This window comes from Mixophyes fleayi, chromosome 2, assembly GCF_038048845.1.
Source record: "Mixophyes fleayi isolate aMixFle1 chromosome 2, aMixFle1.hap1, whole genome shotgun sequence".
Taxonomy (NCBI): Eukaryota; Metazoa; Chordata; class Amphibia; order Anura; family Limnodynastidae; genus Mixophyes; species Mixophyes fleayi.
In genome coordinates this window covers 233,513,590-233,527,634 of record NC_134403.1, presented here as the reverse complement: position 1 = coordinate 233,527,634, position 14,045 = coordinate 233,513,590, and the positions used below count along the sequence as shown (strand labels likewise).

At 42.4% G+C, this 14,045-nt stretch overlaps 1 protein-coding gene across 4 annotated transcripts in view; it reads right to left on the bottom strand.

Annotated features, from left to right (window-relative positions):
• TNNT2 (troponin T2, cardiac type) overlaps nt 1-14,045 on the bottom strand; it is a 173,358-nt gene that overhangs the window by 99,356 nt on the left and 59,957 nt on the right. For 3 of the 4 annotated variants that reach the window (XM_075195632.1, XM_075195631.1, XM_075195633.1), the window contains exon 3: nt 11,045-11,064. The exons of the other annotated variant lie outside the window; for it this stretch is intronic. In XM_075195632.1, the coding sequence (XP_075051733.1) occupies nt 11,045-11,064 (20 nt within the window). The remainder of the gene's footprint in view (nt 1-11,044; nt 11,065-14,045) is intronic. 4 annotated transcript variants of the gene reach the window in all.

The following is a 14,045-nucleotide window of genomic DNA, read 5'->3' as shown; positions in this document are numbered from 1 at the left end:
AAAGAGTCCTTCTCCTCTGCTCCTATTCTTCGACAGCCTGATGTGACGCTTCCCTTCTTCCTAGAGGTAGATGCCTCTAATGTTGGTTTAGGAGCCATTCTCTCCCAAAGATCGGAGCAACAAAAATTCCATCCTTGTGCCTTTTACTCTCGGGGTCTTCTGCCTGCGGAGAAGAATTACACCATCGGGGACAAGGAGTTGCTGGCTATTAAAGTAGCATTAGAGGAGTGGAGATACTTGTTGGAGGGAGCTCGTCATCCGGTGACAATTTTTACTGATCATAAGAATTTGTCATATTTACAGTCTGCTCAATGTTTGAATCCTCGTCAAGCAAGATGGTCTCTTTTCTTTTCTCGTTTTGAATTAATCATAACCTTCAAACCAGCTGCAAATAATAAAAAAGCAGACGCTCTATCTCGAGCTTTTGTGACGTCCTCAGACGTTGAAGATGGTCCCAACCACTCTATATTAGACCCCAAATGTGTTTCTCTGGCTGCTTCTTCCACTAAGGTGCTACCATTTGGGAGAACCCTCGTGCCTCCTGCTCTTAGGAAGAAAATCCTTTCGTGGTTTCACTCTTCTTGTTTTTCTGGACACTCTGGTGAACGCAAGACCTTTGAAATTCTTTCTCGAAGTTACTGGTGGCCTTCTATGAGAAGAAATGTCAAAGATTTTGTAGCTGCATGTGAATTGTGTACCCAGTTCAAGACTCCCCGCAGAACTCCAGCGGGTTTGCTTCAACCACTACCCATTCCGTCCAAACCGTGGACCCATATTAGTATGGACTTTGTAACTGATCTTCCTCCTAGTAAAAACTGCAATACTATTTGGGTAGTGGTGGACAGATTTTCGAAGATGGCGCATTTCGTTCCTTTGACTGGTTTGCCTTCTTCTTCTACTCTGGCTGAGTATTTCATCAAAGAGATCTTCCGTATTCATGGATGTCCGTTTGAGATTGTTTCAGATAGAGGAGTACAATTTGTTTCCAGATTCTGGTGGGCCCTCTGTAAGACCTTGGGCATACGATTATCACTCTCATCCTCCTACCATCCTCAATCAAACAGACAAACCGAAAGAGTCAATCAAGATCTTGAGACTTTTATAAGGATGTTCTCTTCAGCCAACCAAGACAACTGGGTAGAATTGCTTCCATGGGCTGAATTCGCTCATAACAACATGTACCATGAGTCATCTTCTAAAACTCCATTCTTTGTGGTTTACGGTCACCATCCGTCTTTTCCGGAATTTCCTGCCCACCCAAGTTCCTGCTGTAGAGACTGTTTGTCAAACTTTCAAAAATATTTGATCTCAGGTCAAAACCTGTTTAAAGAAGACATCTGCCAGATATAAGTCTTTTGCAGATAAAAAGAGACGGACTATTCCACCACTGAAAATCGGAGATCGTGTTTGGTTACCAACCAAAAATATTCGTTTGAAGGTCCCATCTATGAAATTCGCTCCTCGTTTTATTGGTCCATATAGGATCATTCAAGTGATAAATCCAGTTTGTTTCATACTTCTACTTCCTAAGAACCTTCGTATTTCCAATGCCTTCCATGTGTCTTTGCTCAAACCTCTCATCATCAACCGTTTCTCGGTTCCTCCTTCAGCACCTCGGCCAGTTCAAATTCATCAAGAGGAGGACTTTGAGATTACTCACATATTGGATGCAAAAATTTCGCAAGGAGTTCTTCGTTTCCTCGTTCATTGGAAGGGCTTTGGTCCTGAGGAGCGTTCATGGATCAAAGCAGAAGATCTCAACGCTCCAGCTCTTCTTAAGAAGTTCTATTCCAAGTTTCCGGACAAACCCGGTTCCAGGTGTTCTGTGCCCACCTTTAAAAGGGGGGGTACTGTCACTCACCGGACTGTGAGTGCTACTTCTCGTGTATTCAGGAACCGTGGCCGTCCGCCATCCTGAGGGTCTGCGCATGTGCAGCCCTTTCAAGCCTTCAGTACCTGTTGCTTTTCATTAATTGGCTGATCAGGCAACACTCCCTATTTAAAGCACCTGAGGTCAATACCTCGTTGCCTGATCTTGGAGTCTCATTCCCATGAGCCTCTGAAGGTGTTCCTGTGTTTCCTCGTGTATTCAGCTCCTGCTGATTCCTGTTTATTCCATTGTGGTTTCCAGACCACTTTAACTCTCGTGTGTTCATCGTGTCTGCAACCAGCTGATTCCTATCTGCTGACTCCGTTGCTTCTACTGAGTTCCTGCTCACTTCAACGCTCCTGTGTTCATCGTGGCTGCACCAGCTGATTCCTATCCGCTGCCTCCGTTGCTGCTACAGAGTTCCTGCTCACTTCAACTCTCCTGTGTTCATCGTGGCTGCACCAGCTGATTCCTATCCGCTGCCTCCGTTGCTGCTACAGTGTTCCTGCTCACTTCAACTCTCCTGTGTTCATCGTGGCTGCACCAGCTGATTCCTATCCGCTGCCTCCGTTGCTGCTACAGTGTTCCTGCTCACTTCAACTCTCCTGTGTTCATCGTGGCTGCACCAGCTGATTCCTATCCGCTACCTCCGTTGCTGCTACAGAGTTCCTGCTCACCTCACTCTTCTGTGTTCATCGTGTCTGCACCAGCTGATTCCCATCCGCTGCCTCCGTTGCTTCTACAGAGTTCCTGCTCACTTCAACTCTCTTGAGTTCATCGGGTCGGCGCTCCGCTGCTTCCATCTCTACTACTGGATATCAGACCGCCTCAACTCTCCCGTGTTCTTCATGTTTCCAGTTCCACATACTACTGCTTCCTGAGTATTGCCCCGTTCATGCTGGTTTACCTGCCGTGCACTGCACCAACCTGATTACCGCTTCCACCTTCCAGTGGTCTCTCCTCCTGCCAGCCTTCAGCCGTTCAGGTATCCCTGCACCTCTCTCTGACAGCCTGCTCTCCTGAACCGCAGTATGCATACTTCTCATTGACTTTTCTTGTGTATTGCGTATCTAGCTGGACTGAGTTGTGTTCTCCTCCGGAGTCTCCTATCCACTGAGATTATTGCTACTATTGACTTTGTTTCCTATTGCCTGGATAGTTATTGTGACTTTGTATATTTAAGCAGTGCTGCTCAGTTATCATTGTATTGTGGATATCATCGTGGGATCAAGTTCTGTGTGCCCCGTGTATATTCTGCATTGCATTCATCTCCTCGTGCCCCTCCTCACATATATATTGCAGTGGTACAACTTGCTGGCGCAGACCACTGACTCCTGTTCCCTGTGACACCAGTTTCAAGTATTCTCTCACTTAAGCAGTGGTACAACTTGCTATACGCAGACCACTGACTTCCCTGTTACCTACCTTCACCTGGATTCCATTCCTTCACCTAGACAGCGGTACAACTTGCTATACGCAGACCGCTGACTCTCACTACCTCCTCGCTACTCCTGGACATTCCTCCTCACTATAGCAGTGGTACAACTTGCTATACGCAGACCACTGACTTTCCTCACGTTTCCTTGTCCATCTACTTCCTCGTGTACAGTCATCTACTCATTACCAGTGCTGCTAGTCATAGACTTTCCTTGAGCATTCTCTCACCATCTGCTGTTTCTCCTGTTCCGTTGTCACCCTGCTACCAGAGTACCATATTACCAACTATATTACTCTGGTAAGTTCGTCATCTGGTGATATCCTGGGTAAAGACTCCTAGTGCCCGTGACACTTATTCTCCACAGCTCCCATTCTTTTTCAGCCAGACTGTCAATGGCTCTTTTTTGTAGAGGTGGACGCATCCTCCGTAGGGGTCTGAGCGATACTATCCCAGAAAGATTCAAGTGGCAAATATCATCCTTGTGGATTCTTTTCTCGCCGGTTTCTGCCTGCAGAGAAGAATTATGGAATCAGTGATAAGGAGCTCTTGGCAATCAAATTGGCTCTCTCTGAGTGGAGACATTTACTTGAGGGTGCTCAGTTTCCGGTAACAGTATACACCGATCATATGAATTTACTTTATCTACGGTCTGCACATTGTCTAAACCCTAGTCAAGCCAGATGGGCCCTCTTCTTTTCTTGCTTCAATATCAATATTACCTTCCACCCAGGCTCAAAAATTGTCAAAGCGGATGCCCTTTCTCGCTCATTCGATGCTACCGATACCGAAGCTTCAGAGAGAGACAAACCAATCTTGGATACCAACTGTATATTGGCCTTGTCCCCAGTGACCGAAAAGAGTTGTCCTCCCCTGAGAACCTTTGTAACCCCACCCCTCCATGTTAAATTGCTACATTGGGCTCACTCTTCCCTTTTTTCTGGACATGCGGGGATATGGAAGACCTGGGAATTACTCTCCCGAAAATATTGGTGGCCTACCATACGCAGGGATATTAAGTCTTTTGTCTCTGCCTGTTCGAGATGTGCCCAGCATAAGATTCCCAGACAGAGACCAACCGGTCCACTCATGCCTTTACCTGTTCCCGATATTCCATGGTCTCATATTTCAATGGATTTTATCACGGACCTGCCAAGTTCTAAGGGACATACCGTCATCTGGGTTGTCACTGACCGATTTTCTAAGGTAGCACATTTTGTTCCCTTGAAGAAACTTCCCTCGTCTCCTGTGTTAGCGGATCTTTTTATTAAAGAGATATTTCGACTTCATGGCTGTCCTGCACACATAGTATCTGATCGTGGGTCACAATTTGTATCTAGATTCTGGAGAGCCTTTTGCAAAAAATTAGGAACCAAACTCGATCTTTCATCTGCATATCATCCCCAGACTAACGGGTTGACTGAGAGGACTAATCAAGAATTGGAGAAGTTTCTAAGGTTTTACATCTCTGCCAATCAGGATAATTGGGTTGACCTCCTTCCTTGAGCAGAGTTCGCTCACAACTACCATTTCCATGAAGCAGCCTCCAATTCCCCCTTCTTTATCTTGTATGGTTGTCATCCCAGGCTACCAGCCTTCTCCTCTCTGCCTCACTCAGAGGTACCAGCGGTAGACTCTCTCTTTCGCAGGTTTTCTGACATCTGGGATCTAGTGAAAACCAGCCTGAGGAGGTCCGCGATCCGCGCTACGAAGGCGTATGACAAGAAGAAGAGGGTAGCTTCTCAATTCATCCCATGGGACAAAGTGTGGTTATCCACCCGTAACATCCATTTGAAGGTTCCTAGCAAAAAAATTGGCTCCTAGATTCATCGGCTCTTTTGAAATATCCAAGATTATCAATCCGGTGGCTTTTAAGTTAAAGCTTCCTTCGTCATTACGTATTCCTAGTGTCTTCCATGTATCTCTCCTTAAACCTGTAATTAACAATCACTTCTCTACTGAAGAGAGGCCTTCACCTCCTGTGGTCATTCAAGAACAGTCTGGGTTTGAAGTCAAACAAATTCTGGATTCCCGTCGGTCAAGAGGAGTTCTGCAATTTCTAGTGGACTGGAAAGGATACGGTCCCGAAGAACGTTCATGGGTTCCTGCTGCTGATGTGCATGCTCCACGACTTCTACAAGCCTTTCATAAGAAATTCCCCACCAAGCCGGTATAGGTGTCCAGAGTCCACCTTTTTTGGAGGGGGGTACTGTTACAACTCACCTGTCCTCGCTCCAGCGCCGCAATCCTCTCTTCTTCTGGGTCGCGGCGGCGCTGTCACATGACAGTCAGGGCGGGGAATTCAAATATGCAAACTACTAAAGTCCTGCTCTGACGCCTGGACAGCGTCAGAGCAACTTACTATGTACCCTGACTAGGTGCTTCTCGTGTGTGTCCCGTGTACCAGTTCCTTGCAGGCTTTTCAGACATTAACTCCTCGTGTACCAGACCCAGGCTTGCTGACTACGTATTATCTCCATTCCAAGTGTACCAGACCCAGGCTTGCTGACTTCGTATTATCTCCACTCCAAGTGTACCAGACCCAGGCTTGCTGACTTCGTATTATCTCCACTCCAAGTGTACCAGACCCAGGCTTGCTGACAACAAATTATCGCCACGCCAAGTGTACCAGACCCAGGCTTGCTGACTACGTATTCATCTCCATTCCAAGTGCACCAGACCTTGGCTATCCTGATACTACCTTCCAGTTCCAGTGTTATCGTGGGCTACCTCTTACATCCTTACCTCTAAAGGCAGACCAGTGGACCGCGACCTGCGATCCTCCGCAGCAAAGCCCATCCCGCCTTGCGGCGGTTCTTGGTGAACACCAGGGTGTTCGTTAGACTCCGCACCACCGGCTGGCCAGCGCTGATCTAGAGTAAGGCAAGTACTCCATATTCATTACTTACTTTGCTACATAATTGTTACACTTAACTGTTCATCACCAGTTACATTAACCAAACCTCCGTCCTGTTCTGGAGAAGGCTTTCACTTTTGTGCTGCATAGGCACTCTTGTGATTATCCACCAACTTGAAATAGCTGTATGCCCAGTAGATTTCTTTGGCAAAAAACTCACTGCTTGGCAGAGAGCCAGGACACTAGATCCACAAGTTCACAGAAGTTGTAGCAGCAGCTGCTGCCACAACGGAGGAGGAAGAGTGATGGACAACAATAACTCATAGACTCTCTAGGTCCAGCAGCTGAACTGAGACAGTATAGTCTACTCCAATAGATCTTCAAAAAACATTGATGACCTTGGTGAACTTGGCACACCTAGGTACTATTTAACCATTTTATATTTGTGCTCCTGCATGTTGCAATCTAGCAGAGAAGCACCTTTCCAAGTAAATTAACCTAAACATATTCCATAAAAATTGGAAAAAGGTTGGGAAATAAAGAATTAAATATTTAAAAACAGACAATGTGCTCCTCTCGCCAAATGGGTCGAGGTCCCCAGACCCTTCTTCATTACACCAAAACAGTAAAAAAAAAAAAAAAAAAAGTAAACACATATATTCAAATATGTATATAAGTTTATGTGAATAAAATGCTTCCCATGCCTTTGTTTTCTACTTTGGTATAAAAATAAAAACTCCATTGCTTTCGATCCGTCATAATGTGAAGGCAAATTCTTCCGTATTTGTAATCCAATGTGAGATTTAAAAAAATAAATAAAACATCTGATAAAAACTAATACAACTGCTCGCTAGAAGTGCCCACTCATGGATGACTGTGACCCAATTTGACCAATAGTCCTATTAGCTGTTCATCCAATCACAAGCATTTTTATACCCTGGCCACTTGTAAATGGCCCGCTGTAAAGGAAAGTTCTGATCAATTCTGTTCACATTCAGTAAGAGGCAGATTGGGAACTTAAAGTGGCCCTGGAAAAAATTCTTGAAGAGGCCTCATGTGGGCGGAACCAAATCAATTGTAGGTGGGGCCAACACAAAAGTAGGCGGGGTTCATAACTACTAGAATTTGGTTGTAGTAACATTCAGGAAAACCTAGATGTGATTACTTAAGACACAGTGGCACATTTCTAAAGCAATGCAGGGAAAAAGCTGCTAGTCCTGTGTTATAAAAATCCATGAATCCTTTTGCATTATTTGCGACAGGTTTATGCCACTGTGCTCATACTTGTTTAGCTGCCTACTAACACATCCTTCCAATATTCCCTTCATAGAAACAAATCTGATTTTGTTAAACTATTGCAAAACATAGAGCAGCATATGAGCACCTCACCGCACTGTTGCATCTTCCCCTGATGTCATGAGATACAAACTACCAGCCAAGCGTCTCTCTTTAATATATAATAATGTGTACTGTGTGTTCTAAAAAGTGCATTAAAAATGAACTTTATAATAAATGGCTATCCAGTGCGATCACCACAAATGTGAAATGCTTCAAGCATTTGCAAGAAAACACTTATTTTTTAACAATTATGTATGAGCCATAAATGTGCCCAGTGATTGGTGGTGGTTTGAATTAATAATAGTGCAGGGAGGGATGGCAGACAATGGCATAAGTGAAGGGGAGAGCTATTCCAAGGCCTTGTTGGTGATATATTAAGTGCAAAGGAGGAAGGATTAATGATATTGTCAGTGCAATGGTAGATGTCAGGTAATGGAATCAATGCAAGAACCAATAAAGTATCACCAGAATAAGGCTCTAGGGGGCCTGGGGCACTTAAGACAGGGGGCATTTTAGATACTTTTTAGACAAATACACAGGCAAAACTGTGTGTACTACTGTTAGGTACACGCAGCTCTGCCATCACGAGCAGTACAGTGTGAAGCAGGACATATCTCCCAACTGTCCTTGTTGTCGGACCAAATCCTAACAGCGAGACAGACACCCAAATTCAGGGCTGCCCCACAAGATTCCGGACATTTGGCAGACTGTCCTGCTCTCTCCTACTTGTTCTTGTCCCTTTCACCACCTGTGGCTGCTGCTTTCTTTAAACTGGTTGCTGCTTGTCTGAATCCTGGAATGTTGGGGGCCCTATTTGGAAAAGAAAATGGGTACATGAAATTTAGAAACTCCAACCAGTCCTGGCATTCAATCAAAATAGCACCCACAGTTAAAATTTAGGCCTCCCTACAGCCCCAAGATTAAAATAATAGTATTCACATTTGATAAATAGATCTATTTCCCTCCAATCAACATCAAAGTAGTAGTATTGCCATTTAAAAAATAAACCTATTTCCCTCCCTCCAAACAATAACTTAATAGCATTTATGTTTAATATAACCATTTCCCACAACCATCCCCGGCATTAAATAATTAATATTCACATATTTAATAGCCTTCCTTCCCAAACTCAGCCCCACATTCAATTAATAGCCCCAAACCACCCAAGCATTAAATTAAAGGTCCCGTCACCTCATCTTATTTTAATAGACTCTAGTATTAAAAAGCCCCACAAATAAATAAAATTGCCCCACCACCACCCCACAAATAAAATAGCACCCATTAAATTTTAAATTCTACCATGAAATTAATAACCTAAGTCCCGCACATGTACTATTAAGATAACCTCCCTCCCTTGTCTCATATCACATAATATATTAAGACACCCATTCCCTCACACATAATAGCCCCCTCTCTTCCCTCCTTCACACCTAACAGCCCCCACTCGGCCTCCTTCACACCTAACAGCCGCCCCACTCTGCCCTCCTTCACACCTAACAGCCGCCCCACTCTGCCCTCCTTCACACCTAACAGCCGCCCCACTCTGCCCTCCTTCACACTTAACAGCCGCCCCACTCTGCCCTCCTTCACACCTAACAGCCCCCCCACTCTGCCCTCCTTCACACCTAACAGCCCCCCACTCTGCCCTTCACACTTAACAGTCCCACCCCAATATGCTCTCTTTCACACCTAACAGCCCCACCCAATATACTCTCCTTCACACCTAACAGCCCCCCCTCTGCCCTCCATCACACATAACAGCCCCCCTCTGCCCTATGTCATACATAACAGTCCCCCTACTCTGCCCTGCTTTTCACATAAGTCCCCAGATCTGCGGTTGTCCACATTAAGGAAGTTGGCTGGTCCAGGAGGAGGGGCCAGCCACACACTGCATGCCCCCCGCACCCGGACTGGGGGGGGGAAGGGGCGCTCCACATAATTATTATTTTTATATTTTTTTTCCTTAGAAAAGACCTTAGGCGGCCTCCTGAAGCCACCGGCCTACCGGGAAAAGTCCCAGTAGGTTATATGGCCAATCCGCCCCTGCATTCAGTCATAAGTGGTCATTTGAAGCAAGAAGGTATGTCAACTTTTATGTGCTTTTCACATTGGATTACAAATATAGAAGACTTTCCCAATTATATTATGATCAATGAAAAGAGAAGATTTTATTTTGCAATAAAGTGGTGAATGAGGGTTTGAGGAGTGTTCTTTTAATAAACTTTCATTTTTAAATGAATGCTATTTTACAACTACATGCCACAACATGCACTGGCAGCCATTGAGTGAACGGGCATGCTTGGCGATTGTTGCACAATCACCAACATAGCACTTTAGCTGGCAGTAATCCTTCTTTATTCCTGCTTGCCAAACTCTGCAATTTTCACACGAGATCAGGCAATTTAATTGATTTCGGAAAAACATCAGGTACAATAAATGGAACCTCTGGGTGAAAAAATGTGTGGCATTTTATCAAGAAAGTTAATTGTGATAAGAGTTCAGCTTATCACAATAGGCCTCTAAGAATTTTTTGATTTTGTGAAGTCATTTCTGATTTTTGGTTGTGATTTTTACATTTTAGACCATCTGTAGGTATCTTTAACCTATCATCCACATCTATTGGACATGTGGGCATAATTAACAGACAAAGTACAATATTTGTTAGTAATAACATATTTTTAATAAAATTTTATATACAAGTTGAATGACATTGTAGCATAGCAACAATCAAAATGAGAGAAATTATATTAAAATGGATATGACCTAAGCCAATGTCAAACTTAATTTAAATTATAAAGTCTTTGCTTAGAGTAATTTAATTGTTATTTTTTTTTATTATTTATTACTTATATCCACAACCGCTGTCTGTCATCTTTGTAAAGTGAATGTAATCACCCTACATCACAATATATTTCAGATATGGATAGTTTTGGGTATTCTAGCTCTAACCCCTATAGGAAAGTGGGCTCAGGGCAGGCATTAGTGGGGCAGACAAAAGTGGAACAAAAAAGAAGTTTGAAAACAAATGTCATGGTGTAAATTTTGGAGTGTCTTGGAGAAGTTAGGCAATATGGGTGAAACCATACCTCCCAAAATTGTCCAGGAGGTAATCAGGACAAATTTAGTGGTGGAATGCACACCAAAAGGGATGTGATCACATTGGAGGAATGCTATATACCCAAGAGGTGTTACAGTGTTTCTAAAGAGCTAGGCCACTCTGAAACCTTCTCTCCTCCCCTAACATCTTGACTTGCCACAAGCACCAGAGGTACATGATTCTTGGTGTGTAAGACACTCATTTATCATAGTGAGCAAAGACATACATCCAAACTTCCTGTAAGTCTAGACAAATGTGCTGACTCATGGAACAGTCCTCTCAACTCAGGAGTGTCCCAACAAAATTGGGAATGTTGGGAGCTATGGAAAAATGTCTTAGGATGCAGTTGGTGAAATGAATATGGTATATATATGTATTGTATGGTTTGAATGTCAGTAACAGGCGCTCAAGCCAGACTTATTCAGAAAATAATAGCAAAACTATTACCTTCCTCTTCCTCCTCATCTCTGTAACAAAGAAAAAAAAAAGTATAACAAGATTAAGAAAGGATTGTGACAAACATTAAACACTTATGAGTAGTCTGTTCCCCATTTTTTAACACAGGCAGAAGAAGAAAGTTTTTATATTCAATGACAATATGACATCTATAAAATGTGAGACACTATATCAAGTAACCAATCATAAGATAATTTACTGACAGTCACCAATGGTTCAAGTACACCTACCAGAAGTAGGTAGACTTCAAATCTGTGATAATCGAAAGCAGAGGCAGGCATTTTTGTTACTCTAATTAAGTAAGAGGCAATGTACCTATCTTTGGTAGGCACATTTTAAAAGTGCACTAAACCTAAAATACAAGTTGCCTTATATAAATTAACTCTTTTAAAAACATTTTACAAATATATTAGAGTTTACATGTGTATAGAGCATGGTTGTCATGGCCTTACATTTTCTATGACATGGAGAGTACAAGCTAATTTCTGTTATCAGCTATTTCAGACTGAAAGGGACACTAAGAATCATTTAAAAGATGAAAAAATATGTCCTTCAGTGCATCTGTGACATGCGCCTATATTTTTGCAATTGCGGGACTTGTAGACCTCCATCCCTCAGGACCCGCTACTTTAGTGCCACGGTTGTGTAGACCTATTCTGCCTACCCCATATCCCACTTCACTCTTTTGTTGAACATGCAGCATGTCATAGTGCAGTGTGCAGGAAATAGGACAGGCAGACATAATACTCTGCCTCTGAAATCTACAGATCCAGAGGGTAGAAGGTAAGTGTGGGGGAGGGCTCTTACTGTAATAGAGGTGGAGGCTAGGTATTAATTTAACGGTGAGGGTGAGTGATAATCATTTAATAGCAGGTGGAAATATAAATTTATTGGTGGGGGGCAATTTATTTCATGGTGAGAACTATTTAATTTAATATTAATTTAAGATGGTTTGATGATATTATTTAATTAATGCTAGGGTGGTTTGAGGCTTATCAATTGAATGTGGGCTGAGTTTAGGTAGAAGGAAAGCTATTAATTAATTGTGAATAAAATTTAATATTGGGACAAAAATGGAGGGACATAGATGTATTTATTAAATGTGAGTACCATGAATTTAATGTCAAGGCATGTTGAGGGTAGGATATATGTCTATCTATTAATTCTGAATGCTATTATTGTAATGTAATATTAGGGCTAATTGGGGGGATATAGGTCTATTTATTAAATCTGAATACTATTAATTTAATGTCAGGCTGGTTTCAGGTAGAGCCTAACTATTAAATGAAGTAGTAACTGATTTGAATGAGTTCACTCACCGCTAGACTTTCCGTATTTCAAGTATCTACCTTTTTCCAAATAGGGCCCCCACATTCCAGTATCCAGACAAAAAGCAACTGAGCTTAAGAGACATGCAAGTAGTAAAAATTGAAAGAACAGGTAGGAGGGAGACGCACAGTCTACCAATTGTTCTGATTCTGGTGAAGCAACCTGGATTTTGTGTGACAGTCCTGCCACAGCAGGACATTGTCCCAAATGCAATGATAGTTGGGATGTACTGTATGTCCTGCTTCACACTGTTCTGCTCATTAAGGGCAAGCTGCATACTCTATAGTTAGATGTAAGCAGCTTGCCCTTAATAAGTAGTACAGAGTGAAGCAGGACATACATCCCAACTAACCTTGCAGTCGGAACAAAGTCCTGAGAGGGACAGGCACATAAAATAGGGAATGCCCTACCAGAAAAGTTTGAGAACAGACTAGCACTGTCTCAAATGCTAGTCACTCCCCTTGCATATACTCTGGTGGCGTGAAATGGAAACCCCCTTCTAGAAATCCTGTGTTTGCCCCTGAATTGCATAGCTGCAATGATTTGTACAGAGATCAGTGCATCAAGATGATAGTTTTGAGTGGTTTAATGCTCATGAATAAAGGAAATGGGTGGATTGAAGTCACTAGCTAAACAGGCCCTGAATGCATGATTGCACCTTGAATTCTGGCCACAAGCACAAAGTAGAGTTTGTTTTGCTGACAAGATACGGAAAAAGAATAGGATGACAGGGTGAATTATATATATATATATATACACAGAGAGAGAGAGAGCTAAATATAAATATATATATATATATATATATATATATATATATATACATATACATATACAAGTTAACCCGTGCATGATACTCATGCATTCTAGTCAAATCAAGCTACTTAAGGTCTTAAAAAGGTTCTTGTCATGCATTTGGACCTAGCCCAGGCCTCCTCAGGGGAAAAGCGTTAGTTCCCGATGCAAGCGGCCTTTTTAATGTGTGTTCATGAGGTAAAATTACCTCACGAAAATGAGTTTGACCCCTCAACTCGTAAATTTAGCCTTTACTACCCCTCCCACGGGGGGAAGGGGGGATGATGGAAGTTAACTGACTTGACTATTCTAATTTTTTTGTCAAATAATGTCAGTATACCAAATTTCAGGTCAATTGGATGAGCCCTTTCTAAAAAAAAATAGTTTTTTACACACACACACTAACGCACGCCTCTACACATGTGTGTTCATGAGGTAAAATTACCTCACGAAAATGAGTTTGAGCCCTACTAAATTTCAGCCCTTTTTGAATTTTTTTTCCCACACACACTAAGAATTTAGTAGGTCAGTGTATAACTCTGCCCAGCAGGTGGCTGCAACTTGTTTTGTTTTTTCCACACACACACAGACGCCACTAAGCATCAATATATTAGATATATATATATATATACACATATATATATCTACACATATATGGATATGTGTGTATATATATATATATATATATATATATATCTACACATATATGGATATGTGTGTATATATATATATATATATATATATATATATATATATGTGTCTGCATATATATATATATATTAGGGATGTGCACCGGCGACTTTTGAGGTCTCGTGTTTTGGATCCGGATTTTCATTATTTTTGGGGTTCGGATTTGTCTCGCAAAACACTT